General features: G+C 39.6%; 1 protein-coding gene across 5 annotated transcripts in view; it reads left to right on the top strand.

The window, feature by feature from the left end:
• Positions 1-21,083, top strand: part of atrnl1b (attractin-like 1b) — a 127,884-nt gene extending 106,801 nt beyond the window's left edge. For all 5 annotated transcript variants that reach the window (XM_047159361.2, XM_017483859.3, XM_017483860.3 and 2 more), the window contains 2 exons: positions 11,859-11,973; positions 18,801-21,083. In XM_047159361.2, the coding sequence (XP_047015317.1) occupies positions 11,859-11,973; positions 18,801-18,925 (240 nt within the window). In that variant the 3' untranslated portion in view covers positions 18,926-21,083. The remainder of the gene's footprint in view (positions 1-11,858; positions 11,974-18,800) is intronic.
• Positions 21,084-23,698: the final 2,615 nt, after the last annotated feature.

Here is a 23,698-nt window from a genome sequence, read left to right as displayed (position 1 = left end):
GCCTCTTCTCGATCCATTAGTACAAAGTGCATCGGCTCTCAGTGCGCATTATGGGCTGGTGAAGGGCATAGCTGGAACAAAATTGGAGTGAACAACATGCTGTTCAGGCCTTCAACTGAACACTGTTAAGCACAGCTCTGTTTTAAACCAACTTCAATTCTGCTCTCGTACATGTCTGATGCTCTTTTAGGCTTCAGACGCTTCTAACTTGCATGAACAGACACTTAAGGCCTATATAATTATAACTGTCAAAACTGGAAAAATGCTATTTTCTATTTTAAAATAGCTTGTTTGGGGCCTTTTAGCCTTTTGCTTTTTTGCACTAATGGCATTCAAGCACATTTTGTTTCAGCAGATATTTCATTAGAACATGCAGGGTGACAGACTGTGACTTCAAACACTTTCTCACACTGATGTAAACGGAGAACGCACACATTGTCCTGTGTAAGAAAGACCGTCATGCATTTTCAACTTCCCATCACAGTCAATTTCTAATATGGAAATCTTTCTGAAGAGAAAATCTCTTTGTGAGATTAGATTCCCGCTGGATTCTCTCCTCACCATTTCAGAGGCTTTATTTTCACCTGTTCAGATTGCCCAAACATCTGCTGCCTCAGATGAACCAACTCTGCTCGAGAGACCAACAGTGAACAAACACTTCTCAAATCTGACACTTTTCATATCTGGAGCGTGAGAGGCTGGAAGTCCAGAGCTTTTCATCCTGAGCTTATGCATTCACACGGAAGCAATCAGAATTCATAAGACTGTGGCCGAGCATACATGCCTCAAAGTAGTTAGAAAGTTTAACTTCATACAGAAGCCTAGAAAATGCAAACTTCATACAGAAGCCTAGGTAACCAAACTGTGATTACATGGTTATTTTCTTCTTCTATTTTTCTTCAGTTTTTACATGAATTAAATATTTCCTTTAGTTACTTAACGTTTCCATCAAGACGTTAGCAGCAGGTCCTTTAAGTCCTGTAAGTTGCTAGGTGGGACGTCCATGGATTGGATTTGTTTGTCCAGCACGTCCCACAGATGCCTGATCAGATTGAGATCTGGGGAATTTGGAGGCCACGTCAACACCTTGAAGTCTTTGTCATGTTCCTCAAAACCATTCCTGAATAATTTTTGCAGTGTGCCAGCGCGCATTATCCTGCTGAAAGACGCCCCTGCCATTGTATTTGATACCTGTCACAGTAACATCCACATCAATTCAATGTACCAAGGTTTCCCAGAACAACATTGCCCAGAGCATCACAATGCCTCCGCCGGCTTCCCTTCTTCCCATAGTGCATCCTGGTGCCATCTCTTCCACATGATGTAAAAGAAAACATCATTCTGAACTGATTCACCAGACCAGGGAAATTTCTTCCATTGCTCCATGGTCCAATTCTGATGCTAACGTGCCCATTGCAGATGCTACCGTAGCTCTTCTCTGGGATTGGACCAGACCAGCTAGCCTTTGCTCCCCACGTGCATCAATGAGCCTTGGGCACCCATGACCCTGTCGCTGGTTTACCGGTTGTCCTTCCTTTTGGTATGTACTAACCACTGCATACCAGGAACACCACACAAGAGCTGCTAGTTTTGGAGACGTTCTGACCCAGTTGTCTAGCCATCACAGTTTGGCTCTTCTCAAAGCCACTCAGATCCTTACGCTTGCCTATTTTTCCTGCTTCCAACACATCGACTTCGAGAACTGGCTATTCACTTGCTACCTAATATACATCACATCCCTTGCCTGGTGCCATTGTAATGAGAGAGTCAGTGTTGTTCACGTCACCTGTCAGTGGTTTTAATGTTATGGCTGATGGGTGTATACTTGGTGTATGCTTTCTTCTAATGAAAGCTGGGTACACACATGGTGGTAGATAGATGGTGGGCTCATGGCTGTAAAGACATGTAAAAAGATGTGTGCCTCTGTGCATGGCTACGGGTGTTGTGTCCAAGTTTCACATCTTATCCTCTTTTCTCACCTCACTGCTTTGCTGTATCAGTTGCTGAGTGATTAACATTAACATGTTCCAAAGGCTGTGGAATGCAGACCTGGATGTAAGCCCTGGTTTTATTAAATCTGAGAGCAACTGGAGGTAAAAGATATAAAGAAATCAGTTTAATTCTGCTTAAAAGCGGATGAGACAGCATTCTTTGCTCTTTGGCATTAACCTGCTTATGAAAGTGAGGATACTCCACCGTCCTGTCAGCAGGCTTAGCTCCCGGAGATGCCCGTAGTGTCCCATGCTACAATGACTGTACCAAAGGCACACACTGCCTGCTTTCACTGATTTGAGATGTTTAGATCCTGAGCATCTGGGTTTTAACTGCTGTCCTGGATAAGAAGCAGCTATAGACTTTGACACACAGTCTACAAATGCACAGCCACCACAGCAACCAGCACGGTAGTCACAAGTCAAGCCTTTCACTCACCTGTAAGGCATGGAAATCTAAGCAACTTAGAAATGGTGTTATTGGTGATTTGTGAGAGAGTGAAATTCTTCATGAGCGAATCACCAGCAGACTCTGAGACCATGGTGCACGTAAAGTGAAGGTGCTGATGATAAGCTTAAGTGTTTGCAAAACTAAATTCTGTTGGAATTTCATAGAAAATTTGAATGCATGCATCCTGCTCAGTTAGTATTTCTGGGCACAGTTTGCAAAATGATGACCGAGGCAAAGCCTATACATTGTTGCCGGATGTCCTGTGTTTTGAGCGTAAAACACAAAGATATAATTGCACAATTTTGATCAACAGACAACGGCCATGCCTGAAGCAGGTTAGGAAAACTGTCTGTCGTTCCAGGTCTTTGGCTGTACAGTATGCACAGATTTAGAGTGAGCTACTTATGTGTGGAGGTCAACGGATGTGCAGCACAGAGCCAAAGGGAGACAGATGACGCAGATGTTGCCATTACCTGGCCGGCATGCCACATATGGAGCCACTAGACTGTGATGGATGGAAGCTGTCACCACATCTCCAAATTTGTGTGCACATTAGCTACAATAATACATACTGAGAATATTCAACAAAGATTGTCGGTGTGTGTGCGCGCACATGTGTTTATTAGGATTAAAAAGGATTAAACAGTGTTCTCATAATGATAGGACAGTGTTAAATGTCCTCAAAAATAAGTTGTGATTTTACCAATGTTCCCTTTTTTGTTTTGAAAAACTAAGAACCCGGATATTTGCCTTCTTTTACTGACGTTACAGTTAGGTTTAGGTTAAGCGAGTTACACTAGTTGGTGCCTCGTTACGAGTTAGCAACCTACGAGATGGCAAGTATGACGGCAGAAGTATTAACATGAACGTTGGAGCTTTTGGAAGCTGATCTGTTTGAGCGGAGTGTGCAGACGAAGTGGGGAGAGAGCTGGACAGACTAAAGGACCAGAGCGCTACTGCATCGGTCTCTTCATGTAAAGCTGAAACCCACTGGTGCCTCTATTTGGCAGTCAACCAGCATTGGGAGTGATGTAAGAAGCTGTTGACAAAACCCAGCATGTTGATGGAAGTCATTTAAACTTAGTTTCATCACATCATTTATAAAGATTAATATGCAAGTCATTCAGGGTGACTGTTTCATTTTAATGATCGCGTATGGCTACCAGTTTAGGATCTTTCCTTTTTGGTACTAACAGTAATAATTATATCATTGGACGGTCCTCATAAAGATGGTAAAACTAATGTGTGTGTTTTGTAGTGTTCCCTTATCTGTAGTGTAGTACTGATATAAAGCTGAGGCACATGTGAGTGTGTGTGTGTATGTATGTATATGTGTGTGTGTGTGTCCTAGAGGTTTATGGCTTTATTTGCTTTTCCATTTTCCTTATCCCATCACTGTTTATGCCAGCAAGCCTATTGGCATCATCTAAGCAGTAAGCAGCCAAATAGATACATATTTTTATAATGGTTGGGAATAATGAATCAGCCAGAAGACACAGAGAGAGGGAGGAAATGTAACAAGTAGACAAATAGAATGAGGGTAGTAAAGAAATGAGAAATAGCACGTGTATGTCTGGGGGATGAAAACTTGAGAGACGATTTAAAAGGGAGTGCGAGGTGAAGCCGTTGTGGTGGTGAATATTGTAGCGGTGTGGGTGTGTGCGCGTGCGCATTGTCCTGTGTGATGGCCTATAGACATCAGATTAATAAATGCATGAGAGCAGGATGAAGCGGGCCGTCTGTAAGCAGTAAATCTACAGGTCTGAGAGAGAGGCTCCTCTTTACTCTCCTGCTCTGAGGCTCTTATTTACAAGTCCACTTTTCTCCTGGATCCAGAAATGACAGGGTTGCACTTTTATGTTATTGTTGATGGAATTTTGGATTCACATGTACCGTAAAGTTCCCATGATGTATTTTGAGAGCCATGGTTTGATTCCATATGTTGGCGTATTGCTTTTTGATGCAGGAACACACCTACAGCGTATTGAAGTGCTTCTCTGATTTACTCAACAGCCAAAAGCATTTGAGAGATGCACGAAATCTTGACCAGAGCTTAGGAAACTAGCTAAGCATGAGATGAGAGAAGAGGTTAATTTTTCTGCTGTGGAGGATTTCTCACCACCGCCTACACACACACACACATACCTGTTAATTTTAACAAGGTCACACAATTCATTTTAAATAGTGAGCTGCTCATTAAAATGAGATTTCTTACTGATGGGGACGCCCTGGTGGTGTATAAAGACAGAGTCGCGTTATCGATCAGTCTGAGGTAGCGTTCCAGCAGCGAACAGCTCCACACTGGACAAGCCAGCCAATTTTACCTCAGATGGGGAAGATGCACAACTAAAAACACACAGAGGAAGCATGATGGCTGCTGACAAGCTGCGACTGTAGACCAAGGCAGGACATGTATGTTCTTGAGCGTTTAATTGGACAAGCCCAAGTCAAGTCAAGTGGCTTTTATTATATTATATATTTTTATATTTCAACCGTGTACAGCTGGTACATTACACGCGGAAATGAAACAACATTTCCTCCAAGACCATGGTGCTACATAAAACACCACACTAACCACATGAGACGACACAGAACTGAATAAAACCTACACATTCTACATAACGTGCACGTGCAAACGTGTGCAAACAACACAAGACAGTACAGTAACTACTGAAACAGGACAATGGGTACAGTAAGTGACAGTGTAGTGCCGACCAGTACTGTACACACTTCCAGTGTGGAAGTGTCCGATATAACAGGCAGTGCAAAAGAATAATAATAATATAATAAAAATAAAAACTTTGTGAATATGAACATAACATACTATGACATAGTATTCAGCAGATTAGTTTATGCCGTACCATTTGTGTCATCATCACAGCAAACCAGCGATTTCATTTCCCTGAATGCACCACCAACTACAAACATGGCCAAACTCCCCGGCGTTCTAATGTTGCCAATCTCGCACACACTCACTCCACGTTATATTAGAGACTATTTGAACACTGTGTATTTGTGAAGTATATGCTCAGTTGACTAGTTCTCTGTCTATACCAAGCCGTGTTATCGTGTTTATTTTCCTGGTTTGACTTTGCTCTTGTTTATTACCTCGTTTCTCTGCCTAGCCTTGTTTTGACTGTTTCCCTGATCGCCTGACCTCTGCCTGTTTATAGTTGTGGATTTTTGCATTACCCTTTAGACTTGTTGTTTTTCAGAATATTTAACTCCACGTCATCCATTTAAAAAAAAATATATTGTTTTGTAAATAAAATGTTCGTTTTCTAATGAAAGAAATGAATATGTTGGCACAATTGTATTTTTGTCTACAACACCGATTTCACACATTCAATCATACACCTTCAGATCAAAAGGTTTTTAAGATCATGAGAAACATTTCAGTTGAGTGTCTCTAAATTTTAGACCAGTAGTATATTTTCTATAAGTACATTAGCAGCACAAATACAGTAGTCAGTAGAGAAATGAGAAAAAATTGCAAGGAGAGTGGCATGGTGTTCAGTTCAGTGTGTGTGTGTGTCAGTCAGACCGGCCACTGAGTATTGAGGAGTCTGATGGCTTGCGGGAAGAAGCTGGTACACAGTCTGCCCGTGAGGGCCCGAATGTTTCGGTACATTTTTCCAGACAGCAGGAGGGTGAAGAGTTTGTACGAGGGGTGTGTGGAGTCATCCACAGTGCTGGTGGCCTTGCGGATGCAGCATGTGTTGTAAATGTCTATGGTGGAAGGAAGAGCGACCCCAATGATCTTCTCAGCTGTCCTCACTATCCACTGCAGGGTCTTGAGATAAGATACAGTGCCAAGACGCAAGAGTGGTACAGCTTGAATACTCAGTAATATTAAATGAGAATATCTCCAAAACAATTTTTATATTCTATATACATTTCATCTTGATATATGTTGGGGTTTTTTCCTAGATATATACTTGGTACATATTAGTTTCCATAATTCTATGGGACAGGTACGAAAATTGAATCGAGGGGCAGTTTAAGATCAAATGACTGTGTATTGTAGAGTTTTGTTTGAGGGGTAGCTCTATAATAGATCACTGTATCGCTGTGTAGCGTGTAACCAAGTAGAATAGAATACATGTGCAATGTTTTTGGTCTGCAAGGTTTTTTACCATCTAGAAGGAAAATAGCTCTCTGTGTTCAAATTGAGTGTGTGTCTGTGTGTGTGTCCAGGTGGAATAGAACGAGGTACAGTCTCATTTACAACACAATGCATTAGCCTGCTCGCAGTGTCTCTAAACTTTATATCTGTTCATTAGCTGTATCATTGCAGTGCTTCCTAAATGGGCTTCAATTGGATTACTCCTAATCTGTATAGAGCAAGATTAATGTGAATGCGAGCAATATCGCATCGAATCTGAAACCATAATGCGAGCAAATGCATAAAAATGGATTTGCCTGATTACTTGAACTTATTGGATTCAATTGATGGCCTCATTAACTAGTTTCTATGTGGAAGGCAATAGCTTCTTTCAACCCATATCAACCTAATCACATTCATTTAGTCATACTGTGTGCTAGAATTAGATAAATCTATTCCTTATCATTTTATCGTCGTCTTCAAATCTCATTTGTAGCTGTTATAATTGTCAGTGTCGCCCTAAATGTATAAAACATTTTTGTGATTAAATCTTTTCCTGGAAATTAATTTGTGCATGCCGATTGGTCAACATCATGGTAGAGTGGGTTTGCCACATGTATTTGGCAAAACAAGGATGTTGAAGATTTCACTGGAAAATCAGAATTAATACTGAGCACACTGAACCGCTAATAGGCTGTTATATTTTATTATTCAAAAACTCTTGCTTATCAGAGTCTAATATGCAGATGTCTCCTGTTATTACACAGGATTACCAAGGAAGGGTTCAGGGTGTTGGAGTTTAAATTTGCATATTATGCATGTAATTTTTGTGGCCTTGTGCTTTTCTTCATTTTTATTTATTTATTTTTTTGGGGGGTAAGATGAACTGTATTACAGAAACAAAGATATATGGTCTTCAAAAAAAAAAAAAAAGCTTTGAGACCTCTTCTGGCTCCATTAAATAGTATTACTGGAAGAGGGAGACAGCGTGTGTTATTACTTAGTGGTGCACTTTTATATAGAATCAAATCTTTCTCACAGAAGAGATTTCATTTTTTTTTGTTGCTGTAGAGAAGCAATAAAAGCTTGCAATCTATTATATCTACTGCTAGTGGAGGAATATTGTATGTTGAACTATTTGACCTGGGATGTGTTTTGAGGATGTATGCCTATGATGGGTGGCGTGGTAGTACAGTGGTTAGTAGGGATGTCACGATATCAAAAATCTAGTAGTCGGTATTTACACAGTATTTACACTTTAATTACGGTATTTACGGTAATTACAGTCAAAATTACATGATACTCGATACCAAAGTCAATACCACAGTGTGGTATAAAATCAAAAAACTCTCCTGGAGGACATCCTCTTCTGGCTGATACTGACGAGGGGGGGTATTTTTGTTATCAAACACTGTCTGATAATGAGTGGCCGTGCACTCCTAAACACACACACACACACCTTATACTCTGAATGCAAGCATTAGTTTAAATTCACTGATATTGTGGCAGACCAAAAAGATTTATTAAAAGCATGAACATTTGAATAGTTATTAGTGACATTAGGCTACATTTAGCTGACAGGACACGGGCTGAATGACGACGCATGGTGGCCCATTAGGAGGTAGTTTATAACACTGCAATGTGTTAGCGTCGTTAACAAATAACTGGCTATTGCAAACATTACATGGAGCATAACGTTAGCTCGTTTCACAGCCACGATGCCAGCTGCCTCAAACATAATATAGGACCGTCTTTCAGGTGCTTCGCCAAATTCCAGATGTTTCCTCGTTTTGCTTGAAATGAACAGTAGCATCGGTTGCACACCGGAAACCGATACTAGCTTTCCTCTCTCTTCCTCTCAACGAGTCGGGGCGGAGCTAAACTTAAAGCTAAGCTAATCTTTTGTAATTTTTCCCGTGTGCTTGTAGGCGTTCTTCTTTTTTCTGGACCGACTAAAACACTTGCACGTACTGTATTTGCTGCCCCCATCAGGTCCGGAAGAATCGCAACCTCTGTACTTTTGTTACAATCGGTACCAACGGAAATGCAGAAAAACAAGTACCGTCACGTTTTAAGAATGTTGGTACCGACTTGGTACCGAAGTATCGGTTCTCGTGACATCCCCAGTGGTTAGGATTGCCTCCTCACAGCTCCAGTGTTCTGCTTTTGATTCTGAGCTCGGGTTACTATCTCTGTACAGAGTCGTACGCTCTTCATGTGATTGTGTTGGAGTTTTCTGTGTCTAAAAATGGTGGATTGTTTGTTTTGTGTGTGTGTGTGTGTGTGTGAGAGAGAGAGAGAGAGAGTGTGATGCTCTACCAAGGAATCAAATCTTAACGAGGAAGTGTTGTTCTTTCCTCCTATCAAGTGTTGTGGAGCCACTACGACCCTGACCAGGATAAAGTGTTTACTGCAGATTTAATGAATGTGATGATTAAATTATCTGGCTCTTGATATCTTAAAGCACCTGGCTGCTGGCTCTCTAAGGCGACCTTAACTGAACTTTTCAGTCTGGTGTTTTTTTGTGGTTTTATGCCATGTTTGATGCGTTCTTAAGTAGTCCTGACCAGCTATCACGTTGTAAAGAACATGGCATAAGACTTTAGCATTGCCATCTACCCCCTGTGACCTATAGTCAGTCGTTCCCCCCCCCCCCCCCCCCCCCCCCCCAGTATTATATTTGAAGTGGTGCATATTCAGTTTAAAATGTACTTCAGGTCACCTCTCTTCTCTATTAAAAGATGTGATTGGGGAGGGTGAGATTCAAATGGATATTTAAAATATGCATACCAACTGGGCTGAGACAATGGCAACAGCCAGAAACAGACATCTAAGTGTAGGCTTGAAAATGGAGATTTGTGCTAATTAGCTGTGATATTTCAGCCGACCTTGAGTGGTAGATTTTAAGAGAAATAATAAGATATGGCACTATGATGAAAGGGAAGAGAATTGCAGGTGCAGGAGACAGCTGCCAAAGCTATCAAATGAATTGCAGCTTATTTATTACGAGAATGGAGAGGGTTTTTTTTTTTTTTTTTTTTTTTCTTTTCTCTCTCCTCTTCTTGAAGGGGGTAGCAGGTGGAGGCTGGATCCCTACAGCACATAAGGCAAAGGCAAGAAGTTTATCATCATTGCAAGACCCTATGGTGGCCATTATCAACAGTAAACACACACAGTCATACTTCATGGTGGAAACTAAGTAGTGTCCTTTCAAGTTTTTGCGTAGGAATGTCAGGACGGGAATGGATGTGCACAAGCAGGCTGAGTGAGGGACGGTTTTGTCAGGGAAATCACGTCTCTTAGTGAGTGCTACATAGTGCAATAAAGAGTGAAAGAGAATTCGCAGAGGAAAATGGAAAAGAGAGAAATTCTGTACACGCAGCAGTAGCAGGGTTGAAAGGAAAGCCAGACGCCCGCTGCCACCCCCCATCACTCCGAAACAATGGCTTTGAACTTTTAAGTGCAGCACAAGTGGCCTCTTTTCCCCTCAAAGAGACAGATATTGCTCTGATAACAGCCTCTGTCTGCAGGGCCTGATTGACGTCGCTGTCAGCACAGGCTTAATTTGACCTTTCACAAGCCCCTCCATGGATGGGCCATCTAACGCAATGAGTACCCTTACAAAGCATGTGTGTGTGTGTGTGTGTGTGTGTGTGTGTGTGTGTGTGTGTGTGAGAGAGAGAGAGAGAGAGAGAAAGCGATAAAGTGATAAAGTAAGTACCTGAGAGAATATAGCTATACGCTATACCTGATAGAATTGAATCATATTGATGTATGTACATCTTTTCATCCATAATGCCTGTATTGCACTATATATATATATATATATATATATATATATATATATATATATATATATATATATATATATATATATAGTATAAATGTAAAATATCCTATAAAGAGATATGGTAATAAAGGAAACTTTCATATACAGTATATTCATATTGTTATAAATACTGGGCAGTGTGATTACTTTAACTCTGTGTCACCTAACTGACATGAAGGAATGTTCCAAATTATACTGTCATATTTTCAATGCATAACCAATCATGATAATATTTATACCTATCATCTGTCTAGCCCAGTAGGAAAATATCCTTTATTAGGTAGAGTAAAAATTTTTTAGCCATTTATATTCACTGTCATGATGAATATAATTTAACCTTGAATCAGCTTTCAAAATATAATCCCTGTAAAATGTTGGTAAGCTGGACTTCATTGTATAAGTAAGTTATAGTAGCTGGAGAATATTGTTGGTGTACTATTCCATTCTGGTGTGCTTCACTAACTGTACCCTCCTGCGGTCAATGTTACTGCCATACTGAGCCGTGTCCTCGTTATTCTAGTTATTCGTCTCATGGGAGAGAACTAATTACCATGACAGATTTGTACTAAAGATGTGATTTGGGGTTATTATATTGATGATAGAACTGTGCCCTGTAATCAAAGCTGTTGCTGTGGTTGAGTGTAGATATATTTAAATGATTATATGATTCAGGATGAAGCTTAGCATGTTGTTTAAACTGACCTCTTTTTATTTTATTTTTTTTAGTGTTAAATAATTTCATTTTGTAGAAAGTAATGTGTTGAACACTTAATTAATTAATGAAACACCACTGTTTTGATGGCAGTTTATTAGCAATATATACAGTACTGTGATTCACGTCATCTGTCACGGAAATGTCTTTTAGTATCATATGATAAGTTTGTCATATCCCCCACCCTTATTCTCATATGTTTTTTTTTGTTGTTTTTTTTAAATATATATTAAAATTAGAAATGTTTACTTTGTATTACTTCTATTGCGCTGCATACTGAAAGTAGCCCTTATTTGATGTACTCAGAGAAAATAAAAGTTTCAGGAGACAAAGTAGACCAAAAAGAATCTAAGTGAATTTGAAAAGAACTCCCAAAACACAAAAAGCCACACATATGTCCGGAATCTAAGCAAAGTGACCTACTTTGAAAATTCAACCAAGCCTCATGTAAGTTATGCTGATGTCATGTTCATGTAATGGAAAATTTTAGGGCCGCTAGGATCAGTGACTACATCTCTGAGCTCAACAAGTGTGTGGTTAGTGTCAAATGTTAGTGACTTGCTATGTGTAGTGTTTTAAACAGTGTTTGTGTGACTGAGTGTGAATTTGTTTCTCAGTCAGTGAAATGATAGTCATGTTGGCTTGTCAATGTCAGCCTCCACAAACATATGAAGCTTCATACTTGGCCGGTATTGAAAAGTATGGCTTGTGTGAGTTGTTACTGGAGTTTTATATCTAATGCATTTTCCCCCCACTTCCTCTCTTTAAAGGCTCCTCCCAAACCTATAGCCTTGGAGCCATGTTCGGGAGGCAAAGCTGCAGTTCTGACAGTGCTCTTGTGCCTCCCAAGAGGACCATCAGGGTTTCCACCTCCTGGACAGTCAGGTATGCATTTGATTAAAAATACTAAAAAAAAAATAAAAATAAAATAATTTTAAAAAAGGAACACCTAAAAATATTCATAATATGGAGTACATTAGTGGAGCACTGAGAACGGTATTATAATGCATGCCATTACAAGATGCCTTCATATGTGCTTATTTAATCCATATTTAAGCATATTAAAGTATGTTATTTACAATCAAACTCTGATGCACATAAATGCTGTGAATGCTGACAAATATTTGGTTCCATCATAGACCACAGTATAGTGACATGCTAGATTTATATACCCATTGAAAATAGGACTGTAATGTACCATGTTTGTCCAACCGTGCTCTAAACACATTTGACAACACACATTTCCCACACTGTGAAACACAAACATATCATGTAGAATGTTTGAAAGCACTTCTGACACCAGGTAGCCAATTTTATATGTGAAAGTGCCAGCATTTGCTTTCAGAATTTCAGTACATTCTGTCTGCCTCTGCTGGGAAGCTAAAATTTCATAGAAGCTAAAATGGTCATTGTGTGAACTTGAAGCGGGACAAAAGAAAAACGTGTCCCTGGAAATGCAAATAAAGATAACTACAGAATCAAGCTTTTTCACTGAACATCCCAGGAGAATTAGATAATAAAAAAAAAGAACTCTCAACAAAGCTAGACTTCATGGCAAAGCCTCTATTGGGAGAAGGCCATATGAAAACTGCTTTGGAATTTGCATTTGAAAGCTGGAGACTCATCAAACAATAAATTGAATAAGAAGAAATTGTAACTTTTTGACCTTAGGACAAAGCACTACATTTGACAGAAGCTGGAAAGACACCACAGTGAAGCAGGTGGTGGTGGGATCATGTCCTGATTGAGATGAAAATTGTCAGGGTTGAAGACATGATGGTTAGAACCAAATACAGGGCAGTCCTTGAAGAAAACTGCACTGTATCCAATAAGATGTCCAGGTCTGAAACAACAATGCAGACAAACTGCACGGTGTTGATGACAGGATGTGAAGCGTAATGTTTGAATGGTTGTGAAATGTTTTGCCCGCATTAATCATGGTACCACACGCTTACAGCTAGACATGTCTCAGTGCTTTTAGTGTGTGGCTGCGAAACCTGCTTTGGGTAACACATTCAGTGCTTTTCCTCCCAATGTACACCCTTGTGATACTGACGGAGACTTGAAGGTGCTAAAAGCATGGTGAACACCTCACTGCCTCTCAGTGCTAACACTCAGACCTGTTTTTTTTTCATTTTTTTCATTTTTTTTTTGTCTGCAACAGATTAGCAACAATTGAGTCACAAATACTGTCTAAAAACAGCATGTGCCCACTTCATGTTCCTGTGAAATACGAAGGGACCTGCCGTAATAATGTCTCATTTTGCCATCAGTTTGCAGTTTTCTTTTTCTTTCGGGTTCAATTGCTTATCCTTGCTGATTGGGTTTATGTTTTGATCGTTTAATGTATTTGCTTGCTATAATGAGACATTCAGCTAAATTATTGTGAAATAGCAGGCAGAATTAGATGTGGTCTAAAATGGGACCGTGTTGTCAGAATTTTAGCACGTGTAGACACATCTTACTGTAGACACATTTCAAATGGGTTATCATGTGCATGTCTACAGTGTGCATGTTGCTACATAAGATCATTCAGAGACTAGAAACCTGAGCTCAGACAGGAAGTCAGCCCATTAGATCCATGATGGTGGTTTGGTGTAGCGGTGGCCGTGTCCTCTTACACCATAGTGACTCACCTCATGTCTCTGGTCTTGGGTAGAGCATGTCGACCATGCTTTGTGGCTAATTCTTGCATGTAAATCGACACGTACGGTAACTGCTTGTCTCCGTCCTCATGTTTCTCCCGAGTGTATAACACTCTATACAGTGGAGTCAGTGAATAAAGGGATGTTTTTTGTTCCTGTCTGAGAATCTTTGCTCATGTGCAGAGCCTTTTCTTCCATTTTACATCATGCTTTTGTTGTTAGAAGACTGGTAATATCATCAGTACTTCGCATTTTACTGGTGGAGTCAAGCCGCTATCATATTATTCATATTATTTACGTAATTTTGAAGATTAATTATGGATGCCTTTAAGACAATTTGAAGGTTGTGATGTGCTGTGCAGCCTTGCTGACCTTTAGATCAAGATTATCGAAAACCCCTTAAGTTACACCTCTTCCGTCTTAGGTGTTGGAAGGTCTTGGATAGTCATCTAGATGTTCTTGTTTATCAAGCCTATATGTAAAATATTTCATCAAAAAAAATGAAGAATGCACTGAAATCAAGCTGCGATATTATTAAGCTGTTCTTTCCTTGCACAAATCATGTTAATCCCTGAACTAGGTGCAGTGCTGTTGCTGTGGAAGTCAAATGTTCCAACCTTGCTTCCAGTTATGGCTTTCAAAATGATTTTAAAATGCCAAAATATACAGTTAATGTCCTTGAAATGTCCAAAGTCCTTGAAACTTTCCCTTTGGATGCTATTTTGAATGCCTGCTTTAATAAACATATCTGCTGCAAGTGATGGTGCTGGCAGAGTGATGGTGTGTGCCAGAGAAAAGCCCGTCTATCCCTCCCTCTCACAGCTGGCCTGTCAGTCAACATGCTGCTTTACGAAACCTCAGCTCAGCTTCCTCATCACAAACTGAGTGATCTGGACAAACCTCCTGTTTCAGAGCATCTCTTCTAATAGTCCTGGTTGACAAGCATACCACCTCCAAATGGATAATAGCAACAGCTTCTACAGCAGAAGAATGAGCTTTTCATATTGAAGACTGGCTGTTTCATGTCGTCTTGTTGTGGTTTGTCATTAGAGGCAAGCAGAGCGAAAGAGACAAAGAATATTCTCTAAAATGCCAGATAGTGCTCAGCAAAATATATTTTTTCTGTCATAGCTGAAAGAGACCCATTTGAGTATGTGATGTGTGTTTTTTAAAGTTTTGAAGCTGTTGAGCTGCATGGGTGTAAATTTCAGCAGTCATCACCAACTCACAGTCATCCCAGAGCACAGTGCAGTCATCTTGGCTGTCATCACGATGCAGCTGCACATCTCCCACTACCTGCCATGAATATAGCACTATTTTATTCAGTTGTGTGATCTGCTTGCAGCTTTATCAGATCACTAACTTCTGTGATGTACTCGCAAACAGTTCAGTCAGCATCATATGACACCAGGAATTTAACTATGGCTCAGTATAACTCACTGATGCAGCAACATGGTTATCTTCACGTGGGGCGTGTTGATCGCAATATAGATAAGCAAGTGAGTCGGTGACTCTTGGCAACCTTATGTACTGTTAGCACCTAAAAAGCTCATTAGTCATACAAGTGCCACTAAAACTAATATTAACGACTTAAAAGAAATAGACTCATGCAACCTGATTGCTGTCCCAGTCAGAGCAACAGACAGTTGGCTTCTGTGGAAACACATCCATGATTTTTAAGCTTTTTGGACTAAGGTAAATATCAGCAATATTAAAAGCAAACACTTGAGGGACTTCGGTTATGATCTATTATTGACACACATCTGGTATTTGCATCATGTCTGATTATACATAACGATTTACTAGGCTGTAGCTGTAATGACGAGCACCATGTCAGTGCTGCTGGGTCTGTTTCTCCAAGATTCATAGCAGACGAATTGTTCAAACACAACTAAAAATCACCTTGCAGCATGGACTGGACTTCAGCCATCGAGGACCTGATTTGTGCAATCATGCTTTTAAAAAAAAATCCAAAAACCCCCCCCAAAAAACGTGACTCAGGTGGAACCAGTCATGTGACATAGCAGTGGTTATGAGATTTTTGTGAATCACAACATATGCACTAAACTAGACACTGTTATGGCTTCTTGGCTATCGTTGACATGTCCTCTACTCTAGTTTAGCCATGATGGCTAATCAATCAAATAAATTAAAGCAGGCTGGAATGGCATTCTTAGAGTCAGTTTGTTCTTGGATGTAAATCCTGATCGCTTGGAGCAGCCATGGCTTCAGCTTGGCAAGTTAAATTCAATTTTTTTGGCGTGCTATTTCTGAAGTAATGAATTGTTCCCCTCAGATAATTGTATTGCTTAAATAGCAGGGAGGGAGCTGAACCAGGTCACGGCTATTTTGTTTTGGGGATGGTTTGTGAGATGGCTCTGTGAAAAATGGTCTAGGGACTGTGCTATGGCTCTTTCCACAGCCTCCTTTGACTGAATGCACGCAGCAGTAGGGCACACTGGGCTCTGGGCCAAGCTCTCTACACACCAGAGATGTGTGAGGGATACCCCACAAAGCACAAAAACCACAGTGGATAAAAAAAAAAAGATGATGTACTTGATGGAACTGGTGCTTTGTTTTAATGCTGGATCTATCATTGGGAGAATTCTGTTCCTAGGATTTTCACTGAACTGTCTCGGTGTAAATCGTTTACGCTGAAAATGCGATCTTTTTAAAACGGGTTTCAAAGTGCAACTTTTTGAAAACGATGTCGTTATCGTCTCCATGTGAGTACAAAAACAAGAATTTGTGAAAACGATGACGTCATGCGTACGCGCAAAACTACAACGGCGGAGTACAGGACTGTGTTTGTGCTGCTCACGATTTTGAGTCTATTGACGCTTCTAAAGCAAAGTGTAGATTTACTGCATCACTACTACGACCAGTGAGACGCACTTGTTACATACGCCGCATTATTAACCCACATCTACGCCGACGAAGGGTTTTCAGAATCTTATAATTATCTATGTAATTGTCTGTTTCGGAGTGTATCTATATCATTTTAATGGTAATAAAATATAGAAAGCAGACTGAACGCCAGGGTTTCACTATTTGATTTGTATTTGCCGATTTTGTTCCATTTTGGTACAATGATGGTTAATTATTAGTACTTAAAGATTTTGATTTTTTTCAGTATTTAAAAATGAATGAGCTTTGTTAACAGAATTCTGACCTGGAGCCCAAGATAAGCGAAAAGATGAGGTTGAAGACAAAAAAATCCATTTACATAATGAGAAATCTTTATGCACATTTCATGTACGTTAAATGATATTATATTAGGGACATCTCAGCATTTATTAACCAAGAAAAATAAGCCAAATCTATACTTGACAAGCATGCGTCTTCCCAATTTCTTATGACAATGAATAATTTTCCAAGTCCAACTATTGATATTCTAAGTAACTGGAGACTTTTCTGTACTCCACATAGATCATAAGCAATTGAATGTAAACGTTATTGTGCTTTTTATCCAGAAAACCCACAGCTTCCCCGTTTACTTGTATTTGTTTATAGGGCAGTCTTGCCCAGATCGATATGGCAGACGCCTTGACGTGAATGCTTCTGTGCACAGACGCGTAGTGTTTCTTTACACAGTGACATCGCCACCTACTGGCCTGGCATGCATAATACAGCGTTTTTAGTCGTTTTCCTGGAGCCGTGTGAATGGGGATTGTTTTACAATCTGTACACCAAGTGTTTCAAAAACGCAAAGGAAAAACTTTTTGAATTTTTCCACATCGTTGTCATGTAAATGTACCCTCAGATTTGGTTTCTTACACAAATCCAGAGAGTCTGAAATGTAATTATTATCAGACAGATGTCTTTCTGAGACACAATTTGTGTGTAACCTGGCAGTCTCTGTGTGTGTTTTGTCTAGGTTAAATGGCAGCAACACTGACTACGTTTACATGGACAGCAGTAATCTAATTATTGACCTTATTCTGAGTAAGACAGTATTGTGATTAAGGTGTTCACATGAGTCGCTTTTAGAATACTCCTTTCATGTTTCTGTTTTACATGTTATAGACCATAGAGCGATTAGCCAGAATTTCACGTATCGACATACAGTACATCTTAGTTATGGTGCCGTATAGAGTTTTGGGTGTGTTTATTTTACATTTTTACGAACGCTTCAAGTGCAGTTAATTATTTGTCATTCTGTACGTGCAAACAGACGACTGCGTCCCAAAGTGTGTGCTTACCGTCTATATAGCAGCCGAAATACATGTATTTCACCTACTATATAGTAGGTAAGTATGCAGTTTCGGAAGCAGCCGTGCTCTCTTTTTTGCCATCAAACGGTTGAGCACTGCCGTGTGTGTACGTGTCCTGTCGGAAAATGCGGTGAAAACTCCCACACGACGTTAATAGTGTGATTAAGGTGTACACATGTCTGTAATGCATTTTGATAATGCGACTAAAGCAGGAGTACTCCACACGTCTAAATTCGATTTGTGTTTACTTCGAGTATGATGTTAATCGGCTTAAGGAAATAAAAAATTGCTGTTTCCATGCCTGTTTCTTAATCAGAGTATCGTCTTAAGCGGGTTAATATCGGATTATTGTTGTCCATGTAAACGTACTGTCTTAGACATGCTTTTCAGGAAAAAAGTGTTTTTTGTGTATCTTGCTCTGTTTTTTAAAATAGGCTTGAATCGTTCGTCTGAACTCACAAGTTCGCAGCATCGTTCTAGAGTATGACTAACAGACAAAGGGACCACTAGAAGACCTGTGCCAAAGTGGTGCAAAAAGTACTTGCAAAAAATGCTCAGACCCTGAAGATCGCTGCATTTTTCTGTTCCTTTTCTCCTGTAGAGTGAGCAGATTTGGAACTTGTATCTAAAAAGTTCAAAACAATTTGAACTGCAATTCCCAAGAAGTAGACATTATTTACTGAATCTCTGCTTACAGTATTGTTACGAATTATAACCATGCTTTGAAATGGTGTTCATTTTCTTTCATGTTATTGAAATAATCATGTGCAGTCCTTTGCTTGGTATGATTGGATTCCAGCAGTTATGCAAGCATGTCTTTTCTTTCTGCTCTCTGTGTGTGTTTTTTTTGCAGGTATTGCTATAGCTAGTGCGCTGATTGACACCTCCCAGCAGAAGCCTATGGAGTTTAAAGAGAAGAATCCAGGCTTAAAGAACCGCAAAGCTCTGCCAACAGCTCACCAGGGCACGTGTGTGTGAGGCGCATGCCCTCTGCAGCTGCCATCTTACCTGGACTATCCTTTTCCAAAGAGCTGTGCTTTGTTCCAGTGCTGCGGGTCACCGGCAACATCTTTATACACAGAGAGGCCCCCGGTGATGGGGTTTTGCTAGGTAGCAGAGTGCTTTGTCCTCCTCTTCTTTAACACTACACCTGTATCAAACACCTCCTGCACTCCAGCACATGGATCTCCTAGCACATCTCACTATTCCTTCAGCTGATCAGCTGTATTTCACTAGAAGTCAAGTCTGACAAAGCCTTTTCTAAAGTCTCTAAATTCAGTCGTTTGAGTTTTAAGGCTCTAGTTGTGAGTGACCTTCTTAACCAGCTTCATGGTCCACTGTAATCTGTTTAAAAAAAAAAAAAAATATATATATATATATATATATATATATATATATATATATATATATATATATATATAAAATAACGCCTGACTCCTCCCACTTACAGCAGTCAGACTGCCGTGCCTCTCATCTGGTTCGTACTTTATTAGTCAGTGAGAACAGAGGAAGTGTGTGATGTACACTGCTTACCCAGAGAGCCTTTCACAGGTCACATTATAGACTTTTGATGGTATTGTATATGGGTGTAAACGCCTGTTTCTTTGCTTGCCAAGTAGACTCTGTGTTTGCTTAAAAAAAAAAAAAAAAAAAAAGCTTCTTATTTACCATTAAACGCATTTGTAGTCAATTCGGGCTTTTGTATTTCAAATCCAACAAGTTCTGTCATACGTAGCACAGAAGAGCTGTTAGGTTTGTTTAAGCTAATGAAGTTTTGCTGCTGGTTATATATAAGATCTGGGAGAAACTGATCATGTTTGACTAAAATAACATATACTATCAAAGTTTCTATGTTTCATCTGTCTGCTCTTCTTGCATGACATACACACTAGATGCTTTAAAAGTTGTAAAATCAGAAGAAGAGTCTTTATTGAGTTAGCATCTAAAACAATGGTTGCGAGAACACAGCCAGTTACAGGCATCACCATGGAAACAGACGCTGACAGGATGGACTCACAAGAATGAGACGTAATACAGGGACTCAATTGTATAGTATTCTTATTATATAACGTAAGAGAACAGGCGACTAGGGAAGCGTTTGTCTTCATTTGTTTTGTTTTTGTTTGTTGTTTTTTCCTCCCCAGAATGGCTTGGTACTGATTGCAAACATGATCGTCTTGTGGCCTTGTGGTAAACATTTCTTTGTAATGGATTGTTGGTCTCTTACGTTTCACATATTGTGAATGCAGCAGATGGACTCTGGTTAAGGACACTGTTGAGCCACTCGAGGCTTGCAGTGAAGGAATTTAACTCCACATGCTTCATCCAGCTCTCACAGGAATCCCACCAGGACAGGCTTTTCCACAGCCCATGCACTTTCTCCCTCCAGCAGAAAGAGAGCCATTAGCAATATTACCAATACAGGAGCTGAGGAAGAACACATGAGGAAGTGTGCAGCTCTCTTCCCCTCGTATGTTTGTGTAACACACAAACATGTCAAATGTGAATCACTTGCTTCTTCATCTCGGTATTCTAATGGCTTTGTTCCCATTTGCTTTTATTATTATTTTTTCTTTCTGTTTTTAATAAAGAACATTAAAAGGTCACACATTTCTTTTAGGTCAATCCTTTATACAATACCCATTGCAGTGGTGGTGATGATGATGAAGATGACGATAATAATAAACCGTGTCTTTTACAATGTTTGTGAAAAAGAAATGTTAGATTTGTTTTGATAACTGATTCTTGTGTAATACCTCTGTTTTGTACTTTAGTCGTTGAAGTCCTGTATCTAGCTTTATTAACCAGTTTTTTCTTATCGTGCTTACAGTTGCAGTTTATTGCAGCTGTTCGAGGAGACTACTTTGGGCATTTGTAGTTACTTTCGAAAGTCTTCTGTGAATATGAATTCTATTTTCATCAGGTTTTTTATTTTATTTTTTATTTTAAGCCTGCTTTTGAATGCGAGTAGTTGTATGCAGTAGGAGCACAATGTACAGTCCCATTACACAGGAATCTCACTGTAAAGTGTCACAAAATGTGGAAATTGAATGAAACACTCATTCTACAGTGCATATCATTCATTTTCAGTGTATTTTAAAGATGGACTGAAAAATAAAACACTTGATTCATAGGGCCACTGATGTTTTGCACTCTTTGGGCTGTTTTTAGGTATCTTTTAATATTCATTTAATGATGATAAACATCATTTAATAGTCCCACTTACAGTTTAAACCTAAACACTGTTGCCTGGTCTGTGATTATCCCACAGAGCTGAATTACTTTGAACTACTGTACTGGGATTTAAAAAAAAAAAAAAAAAACATGTGTGTGTATATATATATATATATATATATATATATATTATATATATATATATATATATATATATATATATTATATATATATATATATATATATATATATATATATATATATATATATATATATATATATATATATATAAAATATATATATATATATATATATATATATAAAATTGTTTCTGCTTTGGAGGTTGGCCAGTTTTGATGTATTATTTTATTTTCAGGAAATAGTAAATGCATTAATAATGGCATTATGATTTAAATGTGGTTTATTGAGCTCCTGACTTGCACAAGATCAAAGTGTTCACTCTGTTGTCAGGGGATGGCAAATCCTGATACTGCCACAGACAAACAGCGGCCAGGACGCAGAAGCAACATTAGCTGTGCTCTCTGACTGAGATGGATAACATTCTCTCTCTCCCCTGTCCATCACAGTGACACTGGCCCATCATGGGCGTCTGTGAGCTTATGCATGTGGAGGAGGGTAGGTAGCTCTTTCCTCCGAGTTTGTTACCTGGTTGCAGTACTACTTCATATATATTTCACTAATTTGTGCAATGACCACCATGTACAGTCACTGAGCACTGTATTAGGAACACTCTATTAATTCTGAGTAGGGACACTCCCCCTTTTCAGCTTCAATTCTTTGTGGCATGGACTCTACAAGATGATGGAGACATTCCTTTGAGATTTTGGTCCATGTTGACATGATTTGCATCACTCAATTCGTGAATTCACGTGCACGTTAATACTGTGTCTCTCCCTTCTAACACATCCCAAAGGTGTTCTATTGGATTCGGATGAAGAACATTGAACTCATTATGATCATGAAACCAGTTTGAGATGATTTTCCTTTCTGACATGGTGCATTATCAAGCTGGAAGTAGCCATTAGGAGATGAGTAAATTGTGGCCATGAAGGGATGCACATGGTCAGCAACAATACTCAAATAGGCTGCAGCATTCAAGCGATGATTGATTGGTATTAACGGGCCCAAAGTGTGCCAAGAAAACTTCCCCCAGACCATTACACCACCTCCACCAGCCAGGACTGTTGACACAAGGCAGGTTGGGTCTGTGGATTCATGATGTTGGCACGAAATTCTGACCCTACCATCTGTGTGACTAAAGCAGAAAAGGAGATCGTTTTTCCAGTCTTCAGCTGCCCAGTTCTGTTGAGCCTGTTCTCACTGCAGCCTCAGCTTCCTGTTGTTAGCTGACAGAAGTGGAACCCGACGTGGTCTTTTGCTGTTGCAGCCCATCAGCCTCAAGGTTTAACATGTTGTGCATTCTGAGATGCTTTTCTGCTCACCACGATTGTACAGTCATTATCTGAGTTACCGTAGGCTTTCTGTCAGCACAAACCGGTCTGGCCGTTCTCCGTCGGATTCTCACATCAACAAGGCGTTTCCGTAAACAAAACTGCTGCTTACTGGATGTTTTTCTTTATTGCACATTACATTCTGAGCAAACTTTACAGACTGTTGTGTGTGAAAGTCCCAAGACATCAGCAGTTATAGAAATACTCAAACCATCCCATCTCGCACCAACAATCACGCCACAGTCAAAATCACTGATCACATTTTTTCTGATGGTTTCTCCATATTTATTACCCGAAGCTGCTGGCCCATATCTGCAGGATTTTATGCATTATACTGTTGCCACATGATTGGCTGATTAGATAAATTGCATGAATGAGCAGTACACGGTGTTCCTAATAAAGTGGTCACTGAGTGTATACGATCTGGAAAGGGCATTTCTTTCTCTTTTTTTTTTTTTTTTTTATACAGATCTGGCAGATCTGAATAAAAACAACATTCTTATGGTATTGGATTGCGATTCCAAAAAAAAAAAAAAAAAAAAAAAAAAGTCCTTAACATGACAGCTCAGCGTTCATTATTTGTAGTAGGAATGAGTACATAAATGTCTGTGTGTTTTGGGTTTTTTTTACACAGAATGTGATTTGACTTGAGTTCCGGGACATTCTGTTTCTCCCTTGATTACTCAGACCTGTGTGCCTCGCTGCATGTATGTCACTAGTCTCTAATTAGACAGAGTCTGCTCAGGTGTAAACATTGCCCACAGTGACCGAGACAGAGTGAGCTGTCACTGCTGACTAATGTCCATAAACACACTCTAGGGAGTCGTGTGAATAACTCGATGCACATTTGTGGATGTGAGTGAGGATGCGTGCAGGCTGTCGCTAAAGAACGACGGAAACAACCTGAACACTGGGCTGTGTTTCACAGGCTTTGATTTTACTCAACAGGGCTCAGAAATATGCAGTGCACTGGACACACACGTTAAATAAAGCTATCACGTTTAGCGTATTTTAAAATATGACATTCTTAGCATCCAGTGTGTGTATCTAGTTTCTCTCTCTTCACTTTGCACTGCAGCTAAGAAGAGGAGGGTTTCTGTGCTAG

The sequence above is a fragment of the Ictalurus punctatus genome, chromosome 13 (assembly GCF_001660625.3).
Source record: "Ictalurus punctatus breed USDA103 chromosome 13, Coco_2.0, whole genome shotgun sequence".
In the NCBI taxonomy this organism is placed as follows: Eukaryota; Metazoa; Chordata; class Actinopteri; order Siluriformes; family Ictaluridae; genus Ictalurus; species Ictalurus punctatus.
This window is presented reverse-complemented; position numbering and strand designations above follow the sequence as displayed.